This window comes from Gracilinanus agilis, chromosome 6 (genome assembly GCF_016433145.1).
Source record: "Gracilinanus agilis isolate LMUSP501 chromosome 6, AgileGrace, whole genome shotgun sequence".
Lineage (NCBI taxonomy): Eukaryota > Metazoa > Chordata > Mammalia > Didelphimorphia > Didelphidae > Gracilinanus > Gracilinanus agilis.
This window is the reverse complement of record NC_058135.1, coordinates 105,858,467-105,882,710: the sequence shown is the minus strand read 5'-3', so window position 1 is coordinate 105,882,710 and position 24,244 is coordinate 105,858,467. Positions and strand designations below refer to the sequence as shown.

General features: G+C 38.2%; 1 protein-coding gene and 1 long non-coding RNA gene across 3 annotated transcripts in view; one reads left to right on the top strand and one right to left on the bottom strand.

The window, feature by feature from the left end:
* Positions 1-359: 359 nt before the first annotated feature.
* NAF1 (nuclear assembly factor 1 ribonucleoprotein) lies at positions 360-21,546 on the bottom strand. The gene is made up of 10 exons (XM_044681687.1): positions 20,971-21,546; positions 17,185-17,347; positions 12,089-12,182; positions 10,528-10,610; positions 10,207-10,364; positions 9,964-10,015; positions 8,646-9,514; positions 8,479-8,614; positions 7,623-7,842; positions 360-2,186 (listed from the first exon to the last, which is right to left on the bottom strand). The coding sequence occupies exons 1-10, from the start codon at positions 21,471-21,473 to the stop codon at positions 2,137-2,139; spliced, it is 2,328 nt and encodes a 775-aa protein (XP_044537622.1). The 5' UTR covers positions 21,474-21,546; the 3' UTR covers positions 360-2,136.
* A 214-nt stretch (positions 21,547-21,760) lies between these two features.
* LOC123253024 overlaps positions 21,761-24,244 on the top strand; it is a 79,419-nt gene continuing 76,935 nt past the window's right edge. For both annotated transcript variants that reach the window (XR_006506535.1, XR_006506534.1), the window contains exons 1-2: positions 21,761-22,259; positions 22,794-23,018. This is a non-coding gene — a long non-coding RNA (uncharacterized LOC123253024). The remainder of the gene's footprint in view (positions 22,260-22,793; positions 23,019-24,244) is intronic.

The window sequence follows — 24,244 nt, the reverse complement described above, 5'->3', positions numbered from 1 at the left end:
GATTTTCATATCCTGCCATTCCAAATTTGGATGAAGAGATGTATATAAGGGAATATTTCTATATTTATAGGATTTTCAACCAAAAAAACTGTTCTGACATTAAAAGCTATATGATGTGGCTTAAGAATAAGATGTTAAAGCCTTTTCCTTTTTTTCCAGGGAACTTTCATTTATGAGTTGAGATCAGTTTCTAGCTACTGTTTTAAAGATCTGAAATTAGTTGAAAGTGCCTGAGTAACATTAAATTGCAAAAACTGAGAATTATATGGTTAACTATCCATTTAATTAGGGAGGGAATTGATTTGGATGTATGGAAGAGAAAAAGCAAAAAGACATAAAAATGACGCTACTCAGTTTTATTAATTTTGCAAACATTTATTTTAACATTTAAGAGATACATAGATAAACATTTAAGATATCAACATGTACATGCATAATATAAATTGGTTACGGCACACCACAATAGGTTTACGGGGACAATAACTTAGTTGAATAAATTCAACTAAGTCTTTTACGGGACAAATTTCACAGCACCAATCTCGATATAGCCCTTAGCCCCAATGGTGTTTAACTCTAGAGTTTATAGAGTTTTACTCTATTGTTTACTCTATAGTTACTTATCCTACTATAGTTAAAAATAGAGAAATAACATCAAATAGAGAAAGATACATTTAACCTATTAGTATCAGTTTAAGATTTAAGTAGCGCCAAGAATATATTAGTTATTGTTAATCTAATCTAAGAATTCTTAAGAATTACAATCTAAGCATGACAATCTAAGGAGGAATCTAAGAAGGTATCTACGAAGTATCTAAGATACAGGTATCTACGAAGTATCTAAGAAGGTATCTACGAAGTTTCTAAGAAGGTATCTACGAAGTTTCTAAGAAGGTATCTACGAAGTATCTAAGAAGGTATCTACGAAGTATCTAAGAAGGTATCTACGAAGGAATCTATGAAGGAATCTACATATCATTTAAAACTACTGGCGCTTAAACAGGAAGAAAACATTAAAGGTAAAGGTGTATATACTTTTTTTTTTTTGGCATACTTATTAATAAACTACATTTACTCACAGATTTTTTTTGGCATTTTTACATTTTATGAATTACACATTATTATCACTGGAAGGGACCGTAGACCCTTCTTTTACAGACACACAATTTACATTTGAGTGACATCCTAACATTGTAACAATTTTGTAGGACCCTGGGGTCCTGAGAGGTGCTAAGTGACTTGAGAAAGCATTTGCTTCACTCAGTGGTCTTCACTCTTTGCTCCTCTACAACGACCTCTAAATTCAGTATGGTCCAAAGATAATTCTTAGACATGATGTTCAGGAAAATTTAACATTTAAGACTTGCTACCCATTTATCTCATGTGGTTATGAGAATGGGATATCTGCAAAGTGATTTGAAATCTTTGGGGGAAAAGATAGTACATAATCATTGAAAATTATAAAATATTTATATTTCAGTGCTGTAATTTAGACTAGCAGTACATGAGACAGAGGCCCGAGTTACTCTGTCTTGAATCAACTGCTGTGGTTAAGATGCTACATCATTGTTGAAAATTATAAAAATACTTGTATTTCACAGTACTGTAATTTAGACTAGCAGTGTATGAGGTAGAGACCCGAGTCACTCTTTCTCATATCAACTGCTGTGCATTCTGTAGAATAGACAAATGGTTCAAAGTATTCATATCTCAGTTTTTTCTCTCATATTCAAGACACTAAGCCATGTTTCCCTCCACTTCAGAGAATCTCCTCGTCAGAAGAGTCCTCAGGAAGCCAACTAGTCCAGCCCACATCTCCCTTTCCCATTCAATAGGGCAAGTGGACTCCATTTAAAGAATGAAGTGAGCCATCTGCATCTGGGATCCTCGTTGCATGGTAATGTTGTTAGAAGGAGCAAAACCGCCCAAAGGGAGCACTCGAGAAGATACTCACTGACTTCTCTTTCACAATTTTCTGGCACACAGCCACCTTCTGTGGATGGCTCCAGAGGTTATGTACAAACCCCTCAGCACCTATGCACAATCCTTTAGTTTTAAGGCCATAAATATGCTCGAATTAGCCAATGAATTTCACGGAGTGGTTACTATGTACATAGTACCAATCTAGGTGCTGTGGGGTTATGTACAGAAGTACAATGTCTGGTCCTGGCCCTCAAGAAGTTTAAAATCTAGTTGGGGAAAAAAGATACATACATACAGAAAAGATTAAGTAATAACTCAAAAAAAGAAATTCCTGTAAGGCAGCACACAATTAAGTAACAGATGAATGGTATGAAGAATGCATTATGAATTTACATCATTGTCCTTTAAAATGGTCAAAGAAGCCTTCATGAGGGAAGTGGGTTTGGGCTGGGCCTTGATAAATGTAGGTTCTAAGGGAAAAAAAACTTACTGTAAAATATTTCCAAGGAAAATAGTTTTAGTATAAATCGAAATATTTTATGTACTGGACAAATGTCCTATGGGTTCAGATTAATTTTTTGTTATACTTGTATAATGTTGGACTAAAAAGACAAAAGGAGAAGTGATGAAGAAAAACCTAGCAATTATGATATATTAAATTTGCTTAAGAGTTTTAGATTTCTTAAATTTGCATGTTTTCTTTCTTTAGGTGTAAAACCTAATTTTATAGATAATGCTTTCATCTTAGAATAGTTTAAAATTACTTTTGTTATTCTGTTCCTGGAAATCTGGATCTCTGCAATCTTTGGCAATAAAGTTAAGAAAATATAAGTAGGTTTTTTTCCCTAATTATCACGTAGAGTAATTACATCAGTGGGACATCAAATTGCTTCTTGAATTAAGGTTGCCCTCTTTTATAATCACCAAACTAATGAAATTTAGATGCAATAGATGCATTCAAGCTGAACAATCTAGGAAATCGAATAGATTGATAGAAATTTAAGAATATTTCTAAAGTTGGTGGACTGAGGCATTGGATCATTGCTACATAACTGACTGGCATTAACAGTTTGGTGCATATTAAGAATTTGGAAAGCTTGTACTAACTGAAAGATGTTGGGTCCAAACATTCAACTGAACTCTTATTCCTTAGCAGCAGACTGAACTAGAGGCATCTGTATACTTTCAGTTTTCCTGATCACTTTTAAGAAATCACACACAGCTTCTAACCAAGTGGATGTGACACACTATCTGAACACGGCTGAGTAGCTGCCATCCATGAAAAAACGACTGTACCTGGGATTGTGGTATTATGCATTTTTCTGATTCAATATATTTACAAACATACAAAACTTGACAGTATTGATCAAATTAATGCCTAGCTATTTTCTTTAACTTTTTAATATTATTAAAATTTCATTTGAATACATATACTCTACAACATATTTAATATTGGTAATGTTTGGTATTTACAGTTGGCCAAAAAGAAAATTATACGTTAAATAAAAATTACCTAGCTTTGAATGGGTAGCAACATTCATCACAATCTGTATAACTTAACTGAGTTCAACCATGTCAAACCATCTCTTAGAAGGGATATTGTTTGACTGCAGGAAGCTTTACAATAGCAGTGGGATGTAGAATAAAACACATTCACTCCAGCAGACTATTGAGAACCCTTTAGAGTAGTTCTTTCCCCAAATCTATCTGTTAGAAACCATCTTCATCTAACCATCACTCTTTAATTGGGGTTCTATGCTAACAAGCAGATTTTTTGCTTTGGGCTTGTTTTTGTTTGTTTGTTCTTTCCATTAGTATCCAAGTCATTTATGATCCTAGGATCATCTCTCTGTCTGGCACAGCATCCGATACCACAAGAAAAAAGAAGTACGTATGAGAGAGGTTACCACATAATCAACAAAATGACTTGATTTTTATTCTTCTGAGTTCAGACATGTCACACTATATGCAGTATCTACTTCAAAAGAAAATTTGATCACAGAATACTTATCTGATTTTATATTTCCTTTTCCCTCTAGTACACCCCATCTACCTCTCTAGCACTTGCTAATCACTCCTTTCCTAGAGTTTGCCCAATCTTTACTTAGTCTCTTTGAAGAATTAGAGCCCCTTTCAGGAATGAGGAGCCTTCTTGGTTAGACTAACTTTTAATAGGTTTTGTTTGTTTGTTTGAACCAGATAAAATATTGTATTTCCAATATAGGTATTTTTGACCCAGCATCCACTCAATCTTATAAAGCAACAGTCAAAAGTTGGCAGCTATGACACTCAACACATAAACCAAGATGCCCCTAATTCTATAGCATACAAGAGAATAGTTGCTAGGGAGTCCAACTGACCATCCACTTTAATAGGTGTTTACTAAGTTGGTACAGGTAATGAAATACATTGCATTATAGTTATGGTCATCCTGGTGAGGGAGGGTGTTGAGGAAATCACTATATGTCTCAATTTTGTTGTGTTGTTGTTTTAAAGGTTTTTCAACTTTATGTATTAGACATGAATGATATGTGGTATCTTTCTTAGAAAAAAAAAAAGATATGAACTTAACTAGGAGCCTGAGGAGTTGATATGCATTTGATTCAAATTAGATTTGGTAATTACTAGAGAGATTAATTTTTATTTGAATAGTTTAGGGATCAAGAGGGACATATAGGAACCCCCTTACAATTTAGGAATTCATGATCACAAATACTATATGCATGCCATGTAACTGTCTTCCCACTGCAGCGTGAATAATATTTAATATACTTTAGTTAATTAGCCATTGTGTAACACTTTAAGATATTAGGATGTCAATTGCGCTTATGTAATCTTTGGACCCTCACAACAACCCTGTGAGGTAAGTACTACAGGTATTAGTATCCCCATCTTAAGGATGAGGAAACTAGAGGCTTAAAAGAGGGACAAGATGCCTTGCCTCGCCTCTCACAATGCTCTGATGACATTAAGCATTTAGCACGCTGTAGTACTACCTTAAGGATATACTCTTTACCATGGCATGCATGGAAAAAAAAATTGATAGTGAAAAGGAAAGAATTTAAATGAGAAAAAAAGGCTTTTTATCATAAGTATATAATGATATTTATATTTCTTGAGGGCAGATGTCTAAAATGTATTACTTGTGAATTGTCAGACTTCTGAGGGAAGACTTTAAATTTAGTCTCAAAGACCTTATACTCTCATGTTAGATTTTTAAAAAGAAAATTCCTTTTCCACATATGTATGGACATTTAAATCATTTTATTTGATTTACTAAATGTTGAATCTAATTAAGTATAAATTCCAAGATTCAACCAACAATTTGATTTGCCTCAGGATAATTTCACCTCATCAGTTTTCTTTTAAAGATGGACTTTGGTTGGACTAAGAAGGTTCTTTCTTAATGAATAGAATATAAATTTATCTTACATAATTTACTTGTTTATATTTATTCAAACTCAATTCAGTAATTTTCTTACCTTGCACATCCCCTTTCACCTGTACTACAGGGCAACTCTTTCTATTTAGTTTTGAAGTAAATGCTATTAGGATGTCAAATGAAATATTGTATACTGGTAAATGAAGATGCACTGTACATCCAAGATAAGGAGAGTATAGTAGTTGAATGGGGGGGGGGGGGGAAGGAGGGAATCTTGCATCGAATTTCTTCAATATGAGTTTGGTATCCAAGATCTATAAACAATGAACTGATATGTATATACATATATATATTTGTCCTGCAGATGAATGTATGAAAAAAAACCTCATCTTACAGCACAATTAGGCTACTACTTTGTTGCCTGCCTGGATAATTACTAACTTACCTTTACAGCTGTGCATTTGCCCTGCAAAGATTCAAACTGGCTATATTCAGACACCTTCAGTATACATGAACCCTTATCTATGAACCCTTAACTCATGTTTTAAAAGAAAATATGTCAGATTTCATTTGACTATGGAAATAACATGAAAATAAATTTAATCTTGAATGCAAGGCAGGTCCTTTGTACTATTCTATTACCACTGTATTTCAATTGGGGTGGGGAGGTATAAAACTAGCTATTTTGACAAAATCACCATTTTTGATAGAATTTAGGACCAGGATTTCCAATTAAATTGTATGATTAGGTTTTTTGGTTGTGCTAATAACTTTAAACATAAATTATAATCTGTCTGGGCTATAGATTCCTCAAGTATAAAATGAGAGGATTGGGCTAAAGAGATAACTTATGAGGCTCCTTTAGGAACATTGATCCAGAGCTGATCAGAGACCACCTAGTCCAATCTCATTTCACCAATGAGACCCAGAGAAGTTAACTGACTAGTCCAAAGTCACATAGATAGTACTGTCTGGATTGTGTTTGTTGTAAATTCCAATTTTTGTTTTAGTTTGTTTGCATAGATATTGTACTACATGTGTGGCCTTGGGCAAGTCATTTAACCCTGAGGGCCATGGTTTTCACATCAGTAAAATGAGGGTATTGTCTTAGATGGCCCCTGAGGGCTCTCAGCTCTAGAGGGACCTTATCAACTACCTCCCAAGTCAAACTAGCATTTTCAATATGTGGAACCTAAAAACAGAGAGGTTTTGACTAACCCTAAAGCCTGCACTCTTACTTTTTAATCTCACACATGTTATAAAGTAATATGCTCAATGAACTGACAATAGCCAACAAGTAAATTCTGTAATGATTTCACTGGGGAATGGATAGTACGTTTCATCTGTAGAAGTTTTTCTAAAAATTGGCCAACTCAGTGAGGATGAAGAGAATTTCTGGGCACTTACCAGAAATTAAGGGAATTTGCAATGCTCTTCTTTAAGAATTCCTAAATGTCAGCTTTATGCTCTTATTTATTCAGAACCACAATACTTAATTTACACAACCTCATGCTAACTTTTAATGCCAAAGAATGCATGTTTTTTCCTCTGTCATTTCCATTTGCTAAATTTTAAAAACCAATGTTGTTGAAGATTTTTGAAAAATTTCAAACAAGGACATTTAGTTAAAAAAAAAAAAAAAAAAGACAACCCAAAACAACATATTTTTTTTCCCCATGGCTGCTCAATTGGACATCAAAATCTTATCTTGCTGGACTTAACAAATATCCTAAATCAATCAATGCTTCAATATGCTTTAATTGAAAATTGGTCTATTTTGCTACTTAGATCTATACTGTGGGGAGAAAAAAAGAAAAAAATTCCTTTGGATTATAATTAAAATTTTGGTTAAGTGATACATAATTTGAAGGGTTACGGTATTTTGTTTTTTTTCCCTTTCAGTTTTCAATCTCAGACCTAATTTTTTGTTAGGAGAGTATGTCACTGTTTCACTAAAGTTCACAAAATTTTACCATTTGAACACTTGAATAATGGATTATTTTACAGTAAGTGTTTTCATTTGTATCAGGTTTGCTTTGCTTTCTTTGACTAGACTTAAGGAATCATGTTTTGGGGGAGCTCTATGTCATCTTTTTCTAAAGAGAGCTCATTAACATGTTCTGTCTAGTAGTAAGGTCTGTACTGGGAGCAGTGACCGCCGCCTCGAGCGTGAGGGGCCTGGAAGTGCTGGTAGTGTGCGTTTTGCACATGCTGGGTCAGCCCAGCCCAAGCCACATGCTGGGGGTGAGCCTGGTAATGGTGCATGTCAAAGTACTGAGGAGCCAGCTGATAGGAATGCTGCATAAGAGAATTGTCTTGCCTGTGCTGAGGCGCAAACAGAGAGGGAGGAGCATCCTGGTTCCCCCTGTGGTCAGCATTGTAGAACTGCGCGGCGGCGGCGGCCTGGGTCCTGGTGTGGCTGGCCTTGTGGTGCCGGGCCCGGGAGAATTCTCTGTGGTACTCCCGTTTGCTGTAGCAGCCTCTTCCAGCCTCACGAGGCTGAGGGCACCAGTGAGCAGGAGCTTCTCCTCCATAAGCACCTACATAAGGGAAAAATAGCCATATACACACAAAAGCAAAAACAAGACAAAATTCCATTTTCAACATTGTATAACCCTTAAGGGCAAACTCTGACCTGCATTTCTCAATTGTTATACTTTCTTTCTGGATCTCAGAAGTTAGTAATTTCAGATTTGAAATAATTAGGGAAGAGAAAAAAAAAAGGCAGGCAGAAAGAACCCCCAATTTGTACTCCAAATACTTGTTAAAGTCCTAGAAAAAAGCTAGTAAACAAATGAGTAGTTATTTAATGAACAAGAATTGAGAAAGATAGAAAGAATCTGTGTTCTGGAAATGGGAGCAATGAAAATAGAAAAAAATTGATAAAAATATTTTTTGAAGAAAACAGTCCTATTCTTTTTTGGCATTTCTTTTCTTCCCAATGGCCCTTTTGTATTTACTCAAAAGGTAATGAAAGTGCTAGAAATGGATTTTTTCCTGTCGAATTTCCCACATCAATAAAGAAGCTACAGAGTAGATAGCATATGGGATAGAAGGATCCAAATGGGAAAGAATTCAAGAGAGCCATGGGTTTGGGGTACTGCTTTTAAAACCATAGTGAAATCTATATTCCTGGAGTTGGACTAAGCAATTAATAAGTGACACCATTTACACACCAAGATTCTGATAGTCAGGCCGGTACTCAGCAACAGGTCTGTATTCCTGGTGGTACTCAGCGGCAGCGGCAGCGGCGGCGGCAGCGGCGGCGGCAGCGGCAGGGCGGTACTCCTGGTGGTACTCCTGGTGGTATTCCTGTCGGAATTCCTGGTACTCCTGCGCATACTCCTGCGCAAACTCCTGCTGCCCAAATTCCAGCTGCCCAAATTCTAGCTGCCCGTAATCCTGACCACCAAACTCCTGGCCGAACTCCTGGCCGAACCCCTGGCCGAACTCCTGGCCGAATCCCTGGCCGAACCCCTGGCCAAATTCCTGGCCGAACTCATGGCAGTATTCCTGTCGGAAATCCTGCTGCATGAGCTGCCTGTGGTCATGCTGGACCAGCTGCCTGCGATCCTGTCTGCGATCATGTCGGCTGGAATGCCTGTGATCGTGTCGGCCACCTTTTCTCTGATCCTGTCGGCCACCCTTCCTCTGATCCCTGTGGGTGCTCTGTCTGTTTTCCTGCTGGGAAACTGATCTCTCCCTGGCACCCTGTCTATTCTCCTGGCTTCGGGAAGCCTGCCTGTTGTCCTGGCGGGAGCCCTGTCGGCTCTCCTGGCGGGAGCCCTGCCTATTCTCCTGTTTGGGCTCCTGCTTGGCTTCCTCCCTGTCCTCCTGCTTGGCCTCCTCCACCTTGGCCTCCTCCTCCACTTTGGCCTCCTCCTGGACCTCTTCCACCTTGGCCTCTTCCACTTTGGCCTCCTCCTGGACCTCTTCCACCTTGGCCTCCTCCACTTTGGCCTCCTCCTGCACTTCCTCCACCTTGGCCTCCTCCTGGACCTCCTCTACTTTGGCCTCCTCCTGGGTCTCCTCCTCCCTGCCATCCTCAAGGGCTAGCTGCCTGCTTTCTGGTCTGTAACCCTTCCTATCCCTGCTGTAACTGGATCTGCTCTTTGATCTGTACTCTGCCCTCTGCTTCTTCCGATTACGTCCGTAGTACTTCTTCTTGCTTTTGGCTGCTTTTTCTTTTTCATCATCACTGAAATCAACAGCCTAGAGAGGAAAAAAGTACATAACCATACTACATGATATCCCTATTGATGCCTGAAGCAATTACTGCATATTAGGGATCACGCTGATCATATTTTAAGAATGCTTTATTTTAATTTAATAAACAAAATGGATGCCACCAAGTTCAACAGTGTTCATTTTGGTTTTAGTGATGAGAACTATTAGCTTGTTGATTTTGTTTGTTAGTAGTTCATATTTGATGATAATATAACAAGGTGAGTTGTAAAACCTGGCCTCATACTTCCTGCCTCTGATAGTCTGGTCAAGATACTTAGAATCTCTCAGTGTTGTGGGCAATTCTCTAAGGCTCAAAAATTGCAGAGAAGGTGTTTACCCTCATTGGCTGAGGCAAATTTTCTAATCCAGTTAATACTAATGAAATCCCTGGTCCAGTCCCTAAACATGTGACAAATCAGAAGAAATGGACTTACTTCAGGAGGTGGCTCAAGGTCATTCTTCCATGAAGCATCAGAACCCCTATCCCTAGAAATGCAAAAAATAAAGCAATGCAAACAATATATATTTAGGTATACTGGAAGTCAGAAATATAAAGACATACCCCTTCAAGGAAGAGAGAAAACATTAAGAAGACAAATGGGAAAGAGCATAAAAGAATATAAGTACAGAAACTCTGAAATTTAGCTATGCCATTAAAATCATGCTAAAGGATTTACCGGATTCTGTCTGTGAAGATGTAGCGAGTGAAATGCTGGATTGAGGGGGCAAAATACATAATGTCCCTTATTTTGATGTCCTTCCTCTTGATGTGTTCCATGCAACTGAACCGCAGGACATAAAAGGGATGTGCAACCGGCCCAAAGATTTCAAAAATCTGGAGGGTTTAGGAGGAGGAAGCAATGGGTTAGGGTGAAATAGATGACAAACTGATTTAACTAAGCCAAAAAAGAAGGGTCAGTTTAGATTTGGCAATATTTGGTACTGATACATTATCAACTGTATTAGGTAATTTTTTTTTCTCTTAAGTTTTTACAAACCTTTCCAGCAGCATGTCGATTGCTCTTGAAGATCATGCTATCTTCGCAAACTGGTGGTAGGTCAGTCACAGATTCAATGATTACTGAAAAACCAGACAGAATAGTAATTTGTTGAACTTATAAGAGGCTTTAGCCAAAGGTAGTTTAGATGTAAATGTTAATGTAATGTCAAAGCTGATAATTTTCAATGCAAGTTAAACGAGAATTTGAAGGCAGGATCTTACACCTTAAACCTATTCTTGGATGTGGGAAGTGCATTCTTAGCTAAGAGAACTTGTATTTTTTTTTTTATAAGGCAGAGCCAACTCTACAAATCACCCATTTTTTAAAGGTATGAACTTCAACCATATTATATCACCAAATTTTAGCTTTGGGCATACACAAAAAGCAAATATGGACATTTTAGGATATCACCAACATCCCCATTTTAGAGGTTCCTCCCATTCTTAAGACTTTTTTTTATCCCTTCTCCCCCAAAGCATTTCCCTTTATCCTGCCCTCAGGCATAATTTGATGACACATGAAAAGCTTTTACAGGACTCAAAGCATCTTCTGCTGGCACAAGTGGTATAGCAGGTATGGATTGCACAATATGGTCTTTTATCACAGCCATCTCTTTGAACTTCCCAGATTCTATTGATTATATTGTACTTTTTTTCTTAAAAAAGCAAAACAATGAATCCAACAGACCCACTGGAATCTCTCATGAGCTAGTAAATCTAATAAAATCCTGACAAGAAAATGTAAAAGAACAAATAATACTATTACATGTGAACATGTAATAAGTTAATCCACTTGAAAAGGGGAATTGTTTTAATTTTATTAGATAAATTATTTACATGTGGTAGTAAATATATCCAATTTATTCATAGGTAATAAGATTAGTGACTTAACAAATTTGGAGCTGGGTCTCACTTTCCAAAGAACAAAATTAAGGGTTAGGGAATAAGTATTTTGCCTTAGATGACAATTAAAATGTTTTATATGCCATAAGTTGAAGGACCTCTTTGGACATTTATCACTACCAAATCACTATCAAATCTGAAAGGAATCCCTATGTCCTGGCAGTCTACTTCTGAATCTATGACTTCTCTCTAATGACATGGAATAATAAAAGGGAGAACTGAAATTCTCAAGCTCTGAATTCTATTTCTAACTCTGACTTGCCAGGTGATATTGTGTAAGCCTCTTTGTGCTTCCAAGTCAAAGTGTAATTAGGTACTTCTTACCTACCTCATAGGCCACAGGGATAACAAATTACTTCATTACTACTCATTTTTCTTCCTATTTTGGGGTAAACAGTCTATTAAATTTTAATATATTTTGAAAATTGTGCAACTTTATGCAAAGTACTGACAAAACCAAGAGAATCCAAGAATTTCATAATGATTCCCTAAAGAGCAGTACAAAAATCACAGTACTTAAATATAAAGAAAATCCTTTTTACCTTTTCCTTAATTGATTGCAAGATGAAATAACAAAGAAAATATAGATCACTAAGAAAATGTGTCAAACAGTTAAGGGTAAATAGCGAATATTGTCAATAAAGCATTTTACATACCTAGTTTTTCGATAATACCTGAAACCCTCCCAAAGGGCTGTAGTTCAACACTTTCAGGTAGAATCAGAGTCATGTCATCTATTGGAAGAGGTGTCTACAAAAAAAAAGTGTTAACCTTTTAGCAGCTAAAGAAAAAGGGGAAACCTACCACTCACATTTTTAAGAACATTTAAACAAAATTACATGATATCCTATGATCCTAATAAAATAATTCAAGTCATGCTATCCTCCCTCATTTTACAGACATCTTCCTAATAAAATGATGAGATCCTTCATTACACTGGGTACAATTGGATCCAAATGTCCCTAGAGCTATGGATCAATTACTTTCCCCCATCCTATCCTACCCAAGAGCTGATTAAAAAACACAGAGAGAAAGAATTCGGTCTGGACCTTGCATTTCAACTTTAACCACACAATTAATCTTAATTTATCAACAATTCTAGAGAGAGCACTTTAATAAGCTCCCTTGGAAAATCCCTTGATTGTCTAGACATCATCACCAAAAAGCATTAATTAATTAAATGTTTAATTGTGCATGACACTGTTAGGCATTGTGCCAACAGGACCAGACTACACCATTAAATTTTCCTCTTAAAAGACAATGCTTATTATTTGAACTCTTATTTGAACTAAGGGAGGTAAGCCTCTCTCCATGTTCTCTCCTTATTTTCTCTAAAATTACTGTCATTAGACCAAAAACCAGGAGAATGAATTTAAGAGTTAGCTCACAAAAATCTAAAACTGAAACAAAAAAATTCAGTGTATCAAAAGTAATCCAAAGGATTAATTTTCTGTAATTCATTGATTTCCTGAAATGCTCCTGAAAAATGGCTTTTCCCAAATTGAATCAAATTTTAAGTGCACAAAAGGAGCTCCTTATTGAAGTGAATCTTGAAAATTACTGCTTTTGGACTATAGAGAATCATTCTCTAAATTATCTATTATGTAAAGTATTCTCAATGAGCAAGATGTGCTTGTATTTTTATTTTAAAGGGGATATAGAAGTAACATTGCTTTTTCCCCAGTCTTTTTCCACTTACTAAAATACCACCTTTTAATGTACTATCTATCTAACTCTGGGTAACAGGTACTAAAATCTTAATTACCCAATGTGTTTATTTCAATTGCAAAGAATAGTTATAAAAAGTATAGACCTCTGCTTGCTACTCTTCTAATCCTACTCAAATGTCTTTTCATCAACAAAATCCATCATTTCCTTTTGTGCCTATGACCAGAACATAGCCTGGGACTTATCTTGGGCACAAATGACTGGGGGCATTGACTGTACCTCCATTATGGAAGTCAAATTTATTACTACACAAACGCATCTCATAATTAACTTTAAGTCTCTAAAGACTTGGGGCAGGATATTTCATGTTTTAAATGTTCTTGCCCAAGAATAATTATGGTTTTGCAATAAACTAAGAAAAATGAGCTTTTCTTCCCATTTAGTTGGAAGAGACCAACTTCTAGTTGGGCTACTAATTATGGCAGCAACAAGAGTTGATTATATAGTTATATAGTTAATTGTGATTCTAATGGTCAGAAATGTCAGTCCTTAACACTAACTGAAAAAGTTCCATTCTGGTTCAGCTGCTAGTAAATTTTTGGAGCAGTTTGTGCATTTAAATGTTATTTTTCTTAGGTCAATTTGAGTCAAATTAACTCATATCTAACCCTATTTTAAGACATACAAAGGTAAGTAATAGTTACCCTATATCACTTATGATTGATTAGCCACTAGGGTTAATTTCCATTTTCCTATGGAGAATGTAATTAATTTTTTTCTGTTAAGAGTACATGATGTTCATGAAGGCTTCTGTTTTAAGAGATAAAATCTCATAGCATATTAAGCAATGTGATATTGAAAAAACAGAAGGCAGCAAGGGTACAAAGTATATGGTCACTCACAAATGAACCACACCCTGAAAAAATAATACCAATCATTAAAATCCCCACATTTGCATTGTATTTTTTACAGTTTACATAAAATTCCCAAGAGTATTTTTAAAAAATTTTACATTTCAATAGTGCTTTAAAGTTTAAAAAGTGCTTTTCTCAGAACAAAGATGCTTTTTTTCATCTAGAATATGATGTTATTGATTTATCATTAATAGGATGTGTGCCCTATTTTTTTTATTAGAATTTTATTTTTCTTAAGAAATGACACATTGCTCCAATCCCATGATGCAACAGCTAATGATACCAAGGGACTTGTTTGTACCATCACTTCATGATCTAAGGAATATATTGTAAATGTATATACTTTTTTGCATTAGAGAGTTAACAGCAGGATGCAAAGTGTTTGGGGACAAGAGTAGAGGGCCTAAATGCTCAGCTAAGCCATTTGGATATTAATTAGCAGATCATATGGAGACCTTTGAGATTTCTGAGCAGGTATGTGATAATATTTCTGATAGGCAAAACCCGCTCTGGTTTCTAATATCACTTTTAAAGATGTTCAAAATATTGATGATTTTGGGGCGGGGGGGAGGAGGGAGAAGATACAATACAATAGGCTTTATGGAATTTTCTCCATCCAACACAGCTCTTATAAGGGCAGGATTTGGTGGTTATTGTTTATTTGGGGGGGGGCAGGGTACATATTTTTGATCTGCATCTATCAAAGCACCTGGAATATTACTGGCGCTTATTAATAACTGTTTGATTAGACTAGACTGATCTAAAATCCTTTGTTTGATGATAAATGAAATTAATCTTGTTTGCTTATTTTTTTTCTTGAATTGGAATACTTCCACTAAAATCTTAAATATTTCTGGCTCTATTGATAGAGTAATAGGCCACTTTATAAGTGTGAAAAAATAGATTTGAATAGGCCAAAGACCTAGTCAGACAATTCACTTGAATTCTCTTACCTCTCATTTCTTCAGTAAAATGGGGATAAATACTTAAACTGCCTAACTTATAGTGTTGTAGTGAGGAAAGCACTTTGCAAGCCATATCAATGTGACATTATTATTATTCATTCAACACATCTGTCATATCCAGAGACGCAATAAAGATAAGTCAACCCAAAAAAAGCCACTAAAACATCTACCAAAATGAGTGTACTTTGAGCTTTCTGCTAGGCTCTCCTTCCTTTTAAGTCACATTGGTTTTCATACGTCTAATATATAGACTTCTCTCAGCAAGTCCAGTGAGTCTCAGACATTTCCCTAGAGTCCACTTAACTATGGTATCTTGCTGGCCTTTCTGGACATTTTTCTTTTAGTTTGTTTTTCATTTCTTTGAGCCATTACTTCCATCCCATCCACTGATATCAGGAATGGAATCCAGTTCTCAAATGGAAAAATTTCCTTTTCCCTCCTAATGAAGCCCCACCCTTTTCCCCTCTTGCCTGAGACTGCCATAGAAGTCATCCATGACATCAAGGGCAAGGGTATATAGTTGGAAGGACATATGATCTTTAGACAAATAAGGATTTTATGAACTTAGTGTCCAGAAAAATAGCCATAGTTAAGTTTTTTCTAAAAATAAACCCATTTAAAAGATCAAAGTTTAATAAAAAGCAAAATCTATTTAGACAAAGACAAGAACTCATCTTAGCTTCTGATAGATGAAAGTGCGCCTGAAATTACTGTAACTCAACAAGTATTTATTAAATAAATTCTGATTGTAAGGCACTGTATTGTGCAATGCCAAGTATCTCTAAGAAGTACCAACCATACCAGTGGAGTGGCAACAGGAAATTAAAGCAGTTTCCACTACAACTATGAAAATCAAGCAAATAATTCACAAGAGTAAACTTTAAACTACTGCCCCATCCCTCCATCCAAGAAGATAACACAAGGTTCTAGATTCTTCCAAATTAAAAAAGCACAGGACCTTTATTAAGTCATAATCCATCACCATATCCTTCAAATAAACTCTCCATTAAGCAGTTAAGTAGTTTGATGGTTAGACTTTGCCACAACCTCGATTGCAGTGTGTCCTGTGCAAACAAATTACTAACCACCTTTCATGTAACCCTGTTCTCCAAGGCATGTAACAAAAGGAAATAGACTGTCACGTTGGTTTAGAAGATGAAATTAAGCCAGATTTACTTAAATAACATCCCTTAAACAAATATTCCCCCAGTGAAGCATTAAAAAAAAAAACTCAGCTATTTGTTATGTGTACTGTTTATGCTTTTTAAACATTTGAAGGAAAAAATGACAATCATATAAAAAAACTGCAAATGGTCTGTTAGAAACCAGGGTATTTAAAACCCCAATTCCCATAGGTGGAAAATACGAGTTAGGGTCTCTCATTAATGATTTTAAAAGTTATGTATTTTTATATGAAAGTGTAACTGCAAATAGCCAGACAGGAAATAAACAGCCTCATTAGGGCTAGTTTTAATACTTCCCAAAGAAATGACAGTCAGGACCATATTCTCACTGAGTCCTGGTCAGCTCAAGATATACTCCAAGTCTCTTAAGAGGCACTGGTGGAGTAAAAGAATGATAAATACTAAGACCTAATCAATTCTACTTCTGTTTCTTGAAATGTCTTAACTAAAACAATGATTTCCCATCATTATTGAGCCCAATTCCCTAACCTGTGGATCAGAGAGCATTTGTTGCACTTATGTTGCAAATGTGCCTGGGGAAAGTGTTACCAACAGCTAAAAGGCAAGAGGAGGGATACATTTCTGATGTTTCAACATTGGGAAATTTAGAATAAGAAACACAGAGTGTTTCAGCTGGAGGGTCCTTAGAGACCACCAGTCTTAATTTCAAAGATTAGGAAACTAAGGCAAAGGCAATGATATCAACACCTTTAAAAGGTGCATTTTTTGAGCCTTTTGAGAGCTGGAAGATCTTTAGACCACCAGTCTTAATTTCAAAGATTAGGAAACTAAGGCAAAGGCAATGATATCAGCACCTTTAAAAGGTGCATTTTTTGAGCCTTTTGAGAGTTGGGGGATCTTTAAAGATCACCAGTCCAACTCAAGTCTTAATTTCAAAGATTAGGAAACCAAGACAAGGGACATTTTTGAGCCTTTTTTCTTTTTTTTTTGGTAGGAAGGTGAGAAATGGGCTCAATTTGTTTAGAAAATTGTGTTAAGAGATAAAGGGATTCAGTCTTACGTCAATGGCAGGTATATCTTTCTTTTTGAAGCAGAAAATGCTTTTCTGCTTTGGAGCTGGCGCCTGAGCCTGGGCTTGAGCCTGATCATCTTCTTCCTCGTCATCTTGCACGGGAAGTTCTCGAATCCTACAGGATGTGTTCGAGCTGTCAGAATCCGAGTCGCTGCAGGAAAAAAGTCAGAAATTTAATAAACTCTTCCTACAAAATTAAATCACAAAAGACTTTTCCCTAAGTCCAATCTAAGGCAAATTTATATCTATTTCTCACCTTAAGAGAATTTTATGTATTAGACTCCCTCCAAAATCCATTTTTGGTGACTATTTCTAACAAATAGACTGGTATTCTCAGTCAAGAGGAATAGTCTCCTGCTGGGCTAGTTTTTGAAGCCTTTTTCCAACTTGCTGAGCATTTCTCAATTAACACCTACCTTCCACCTCCATTTTCAATTTTTCACTCCTCATTTCTGTGCACCAAATCTAGTCAAAAACAGCAAAACCATGATATTTTTTCCTCACAAACATTGGGCGCTTTTACCTAAAAAAGTTTGAAGTCCCTTTAACTCACCTGCTGGAATCTTCAGGGACTCGGATTCTTAGGTAGGCATATGCACACCCCATCCCGATAAAAGCAACGGCTGCAGAGATTTCGTAGACTTTGCAGGGTACCATCGGTAGCATTTAATAATGCAAAAAGCTTAAGAACTAAACTAGTGAAATCTCACTTTTTTCCTAGTACCATCACATCGGCTAAGTTTCGGGGAAGTATTTTTGAATTTGTTAAGATCGAAATCAGAGCTAGAAGGAGTGTTAGAAATCATCTAGCCCAAGAGTAGGGGGAGGGAGAGATAAGGAAAGTTTCCTTCTCTTCCCAAAGAATGAGTGGAGTATACTGCAGTACTGCACTGGCAATATATACTATCTCTAGCCCAGCCCCCTCATCACGCCCAGCCCCCTCATCCTGCCCAACCTCCTCCTCGCCCCCATCCCACTAGTCAATCAGGGTGAAGTGCCAATCCTGGACCACGCCCCCTAACCTACACAAAAATCTATCTCCTTGCAGTGGAAAGAGCACGGCATTTGGGAATAATAAAAAGAAAAAAACAAAAAACAAAAAATCCTTGCAATACTTTTTATCAGTTAAGATGTAGCTTCTCTGAGATAAAATTTCTTCATCAAATGAGGAAACTAGAATCTGTAGGAAGTACTAATACAAGTACTAGCACAACAATCCTCTCTTGTAGGAACAAAATGAGAAAACATATATAAAGCATTTTGAAAAAATAATTAAGTCCTAAATAAGAATGCTGTTAGCTATTAATTCTGTCCACTTCTGCCCCAAGACATTAAATCACAATGCAATTATGCAGAAGAAAAATATTAACTTTCACAGCCCAATATAAACCTCAAAGTAAAATTCAACAAATTCGGCAAAGAAGGAATGCTCTAGATACTCAAGCATCCAGGGTTTTCGGTAGGGCTAGGTGCAAAGCTAGAGCTCTGAAATAAGCTTAAAGAATAAAGTATCAATATCGTGGGTCTAGACTAGATTCCTCTCTCCCTCCTTTTCAATCTGCTCAAAGTATCTGCTACCATATAAATGTACAGCTCTGACTGAAGCTTAACCAATAACTAAGGGGAAAAGGGGAGGAGTTAACGATTAAGGATCAAAGAGCACTTTTTTTGGTGGAGGTAGAATCCGTTAGATGGCTGAAAAATGACTAATTATCTTCAACTTTGGAGAAGAGGCAAACTAGTCCCTCGGATTAAGCATCCCCTCTCTCTCTCTGTCTCTCTCTGTCTCTCTCTGTCTCTCTCTGTTACTCTCTCTCTCCCTCTCTCTCTCTCTCTCCCTCTCTCTCTCTCTCTCTCTCCCTCTCTCTCTATATATATTTTTTGGAGGGGGGGGGGGGAATTGCCGCAGGAGGGAAAAGGTAATTTATGACAGTGTAAGTATAGGACCAAATCACCCCACTAAGAATCCATGACTCCTTTTTCATATAGATGAGATTTAAAGTGGGGTGGGGGGTTAAAAATTATTGCTAAATATATATAAGACCTCAGGTGAGGGAAGAAAGAACTAATAACACCAATTAAGGTTTGCAAACCAATTTTTTGAGTGGGGAAGACTTAGGAGGTATAGAAAAACATGTAGTCACCCCAATAAAGCATCATACAGCATTTTGCGGGGGAAGAGTAAAACTAGCTGTGACTAAGAAAAACAAATACTAATTGCTCCATTAAGAATCAAAAAGCGAATTTCGAGGAAAGGAATTAAAAGTCAAGAGCGTAAAATATTATTGCTAAGTACTCAAGACTTGGGAAAGCGTCACCCCAATTTTGGGCTGCAAAGCATTTTTTGGGGGAGGAAGTAAAGAGTCAAAAGATACAACTTAAATATCCCTAATCTGAGAGAAAGAAGAGAGGACAGACATCATTCTGATCGAGAATGGCAAAGAACTTTTTGAGCGTTAAAAATGAATACATATGCATACTGTAATTTGGAGAGAAAAGGAAGACTAATCAACCCAATTAAGGATCAACGCAATGCATTTTTTCAGGGCGGGATAGAGAGCAAGTGCTGCAAGGAGGGGAAAAATACATATACATATATACATATATATCAAAAATACATATACATATATATCTACAAAACTAAATAGTTATGCCCGAGGAACAGTTAGACTTATCACTCTATTAAAAATCAAAAAGCGCTTTTGGCATTGGGGCCATTAATGCATAAACATAAAAAATTATCATAAATTCTTTTGCCTTTGGGATGAGGAAATAAGGACAAATCCCCCAGATTAAGGTCGCCCAAAAACTATTTTCCGGAAGGAAGGGGTGTCAAAAGACATTGCTAAACGTGGGAGGAGGGGCGGTGAGAGGGCATGAAGCCAATCACTACATTAAAAACAGAAAAGCGCTTTTCAAGCGCAATATTTTGACTTGAAGGGGAAGATTTAATTACTCCAATTAATTAAGAATAATAAAGCATTTGAGCAACTGGACGGGAAAGGGTTAGCTGATGCTCAAAATTTACCGCTAAATACTTTTATCACAGGGAAAGAAGCAGCAAAGAGCACTCATCACCTCAAGAGGCAAGTAAAGCAAAACAAAGTTGTTGCTAAATACTCAAGCCTAGAGAGGAGAAAGTAGAGAACAAATCACTCCGATTCACAATATAAAGTACTTTTTGAGAAATGTCGGCGACGGAAAGGGCAAAAATTGCTATCCGCTCATTTGTGACTTGAGGAAAGAGACTGTGAGGCGCAGAAATTCAGTGGTTGAATAACACTTTTTTTAAGGGAAGAAATGAGAGTGGCAGGAGCCATCCAAAATTGCTGCTAAAGACCAGCGATTTTATGGGCAAGTCATTGAGTTTAAAGACTGCCAAGGTTTTTTTGCCCAAAGTTACTGACTACTCAAGCCCAGAAACTTAAGCAGGGAAAAGGGCATAAAACATATTTTTCTGTAGAGGAAGAGAAACTTTGTAGCGAAAAAAGTTACATATGGCTATTTCATTCCTCAGCGCTCTGAAAGCGGGGTTCAGACACTTTTTTGGGGGGGGGCACACGTGGAGGAAGTGAGAGCAGAAATATCAACAAGTTAAAGGTATAAGCGGAGAGGGGCAAAGACGCCAGTTCCCCGGCACAAGCCCAGTGCCATTTTCACGGCATGCAGCCCATGCCCCCAGCCTCAAAACGCCCAGAGTCCCTCCCCGCCCACCCCGCCCAGGCACACACATGCCCCTGCCTCGAGGGGCAGGGGGGGGCCTCCCTTTCACACCTGTCTGAGTCCCAGTTGTGCAGGGGTTTGGCTCGGCTGGGTCCTGGCATGCAGTCATCATCGTAGTCCATGGGCTCTTCTTTCCCCACTTTGAGAGGCTGCTCCCAGACCACCAGGGGCAAGTGGGAATCATCTTCATCCTCATCTTCATCCTCATCATCGTCCTCATCTTCATCATCACTGTCATCATCATCATCGTCGTCTATGATCTTGCGGCTGGGTCCTGGTTTAGGCTCGCACAGTCCTAACTTGGGGTCCCTGATCAAGGAGGACGGTCCCTCTCCTGGGTCAGGGTCAGGGTCAGTGTCGTGGCCAGGGTCAGGGTCAGGGCTGTTCTCCCTGAGAAGGGTCTCACCGGATTCGGTGGGTTCTACTTTAATCGTTTTGTTGTCCATCTCGGGCTCCATCTCCTTCCCTTCTGTCCCGTCCATCTCTTTCCCTTCAGTCCCTTCCATCTCTTTCCCTTCAGTCCCTTCCATCTCCTTCCCTTCTGGCCCGTCCATCCCGGGCCCAAGTTGGGCCACTTTCCTTACTTTTTGCTCTTGTTTCCCTCACTTTTCCGCTGTGGTCCGTCTTCTTTCCCTTTGGTTAACCCCCCCCCCTTAACTTTCTTCTCCCCCCTTCCTCCTTCCTTGGGTCCCAAGGACCCACCCCGCTTGCCCTCGGACACAGACGCCCCAAAGTGGAACGTCTGCGCAAAGAGCTCGGGGAGGAGGACTCTTTTAAGAGCTCAGGAGCTCACGCGTTCACCCGGTAACAGCCACGCGGGCGGGCGGGCGGGAGGGCACTGGGGAGGAGGGAGGGCGGGAGAACAGGCGAGCGGGCGCGTGCAAACCCGCCGAGCGGGACCGTGGGAGCCGGGCGCCCTCTGCCGGCCACACACAGACACGCGCCACGCGCCACACCGAAAGGCGATCCACTTCCGGGCGGGGCTCGGAGGAGTGGAGAGAACAAACCGCCAGGAGCCTAAAGAGAGGATGGAGGAGAGGGAAAGGGAGGAGAAAAAGAATTAGGAAGAATCAGTCAAATGGGTGAAAACTCAGGCCCCGCGGCCTCAGGCTAACAAAGATAAATGGTAAAAATACTCCCCAAAAAGGAGGAAGGATGAGAGGGGGAAAACTCGGGGAAGCGGTTAGACTCACGAGGGCAGCAGGGTAACCAGAGTCTCCTACACACCGCCTGAAGGAATGGAACCAGCCTCAACCAGCTCAAACCGGCCTAAGCACTAGGGGTAGGGAGGGGAGTTAAAGAAGGCGGAAGCGGAAACCTGAGAACCGGAAAGCATTCAAGTAGGTCATTTCAAGGAGTATTACTGGCATTTAATGGGTTAAAACAAGCCGGTAATGATACCACACAACACTGGTACAACCCTGGGCACCCAAAAATGGTACTCGCTATGATCTACTTTACTTCCTCCAAAAGTTTACGGCACCCCTACTGCCTAACCTGTCCTGCCAGAAAAGTTTCCGGAAAAGGTGACGTAATCTGTGACCTGGCACGATATGGCTGGCCGGGCTGTTGCTGGGGAAATTTTATGTTATAGAATACGCAGTACGTTGCCGCAATACGGCAGTACGTTGCGGTAGAACGCGGTGATGTAATGACTGCTGAGCTGGCAGCACGTCGCTGGTGGTCCCCAACGTAAGGTCACGTTGAAAAACGTAATGGCATCATCACGCTAGAAGCTGGAGCTTCTGGGAAAGATGGCAATGAGTCGGTGGTTTTTTAGAGGCCTGACCACTATGCTGTAAACCGTTTTTGTAGCTTATTTCCTCAAAATTTTTCCGATGCCGCTATATTGACAGTGTGTACCTTTCTTTCAGAATCTATAGAGAAGAGCAGCGGCGTCCGATGGGATCTTGGAAGCTTGCCGGGAGTGTGGAGATTGGTAGGCCGCCTTTTTCCAGCGACCCCTCTTACGCAGAATGGGTGGGATGCCGTTGCCTAGGAAACGTAAATATGGACGCTTAGTAGGGGAAGCTGAGAAGTGCTTACGTGGTGAGGGCAGCACTTTCTGGTTCCCTGTCAGGGCATCATTCCGGCCACAGGTATGTCAGCGACCACAAAATGAATACTTATTGAGCGGTTATTCTATGCCCAGCTTTGCACTGGGGAGGGGAGAAGGGAACTCAAGAGACGCATAAAGACGTGATTCTTGAGTAATTGAAGTAATGATAACGGGAAAAGGGAAAATTGTGCTACATAGAATATAACGGTGATGCTGCTCTTTAGGAGCCAAGAAAAAGGGAGCTTTAGAGAGTTTAATGGAATAGTAAACAGTTGTGGTTTATTTGTTTTGTTTTCCTTAAGAAAAATTGTTTCTTTCCCAAAAGACTTTGAAGAATGGCTAGAATTGGGAGAGATAAGGAGAGTCAGATTATTTTGGGTAAAGAAAAATATCTTCAGCAAAGGCAGAACCAAATATAGCACATTCATGAAATAATGAGAACAAGCCAACTGGAGTGAAAGCTTCCTGTTGGGCAATAGTAGTAAATAAAGCTGTCCACCCATCTATGGATGGGTTGGGCCAGGTTATTTAAAAAAAAGCAAAACCTGGAAAGTTAGGGAAGGGAGATAAGATTTGATGCATTTGCTATAGGTTTTTATAGATTATTGAAAAGGTGAGTGACTGAATGCTTCTTTTATGTTAGACAATTAAATTTTCACTTTAACAATATGTATGAAGTATCAAACATTTAGGGGATTATAAACTAATGGAAAGATCACACTGTTATAAAGTAGAATATGATAAGTACTGAATAAAAATCCAAGTATTCTAAGGAAATTATTGTTTGCTCGAGTTAATGAAATGATGGATTGGAAAATTGCATCTGGTTAAGTATTGTTGTCTGGATTAGAGAGTAGAAAAGATTGGAATGGATTTAATCTAAGGCTGACAATGAAAAAGAAATGGGATCTCTCAAGATTAGATCACCTAAACAAAGAAAAAAAAAACTTGTTCTTGGTCCAATTTGAAATCCCTTTCCTTACTCTCCAGATAGGATAAGAGGTATTGAAAAAGGAAATTTGAGTTATGAAAAGTAACTATGAATTTTTGGTTATAAAGATGTCAGATTTGATAATACTGGAAATAGAATTGTTCTTCCATTGGTTATAGGGGTTTGTCTAACAAAAGTAACAAAGCAACAATTAATATTTTACTTGTGATAGAATAAGCCTTTGTAGTTCCTGTGGAGGAATAATATTAATGGCAGAGATTTTGTTAAATTGCACCTGCATTAAGGTTAACTCTATATCTTTCTTTGGTATGTTT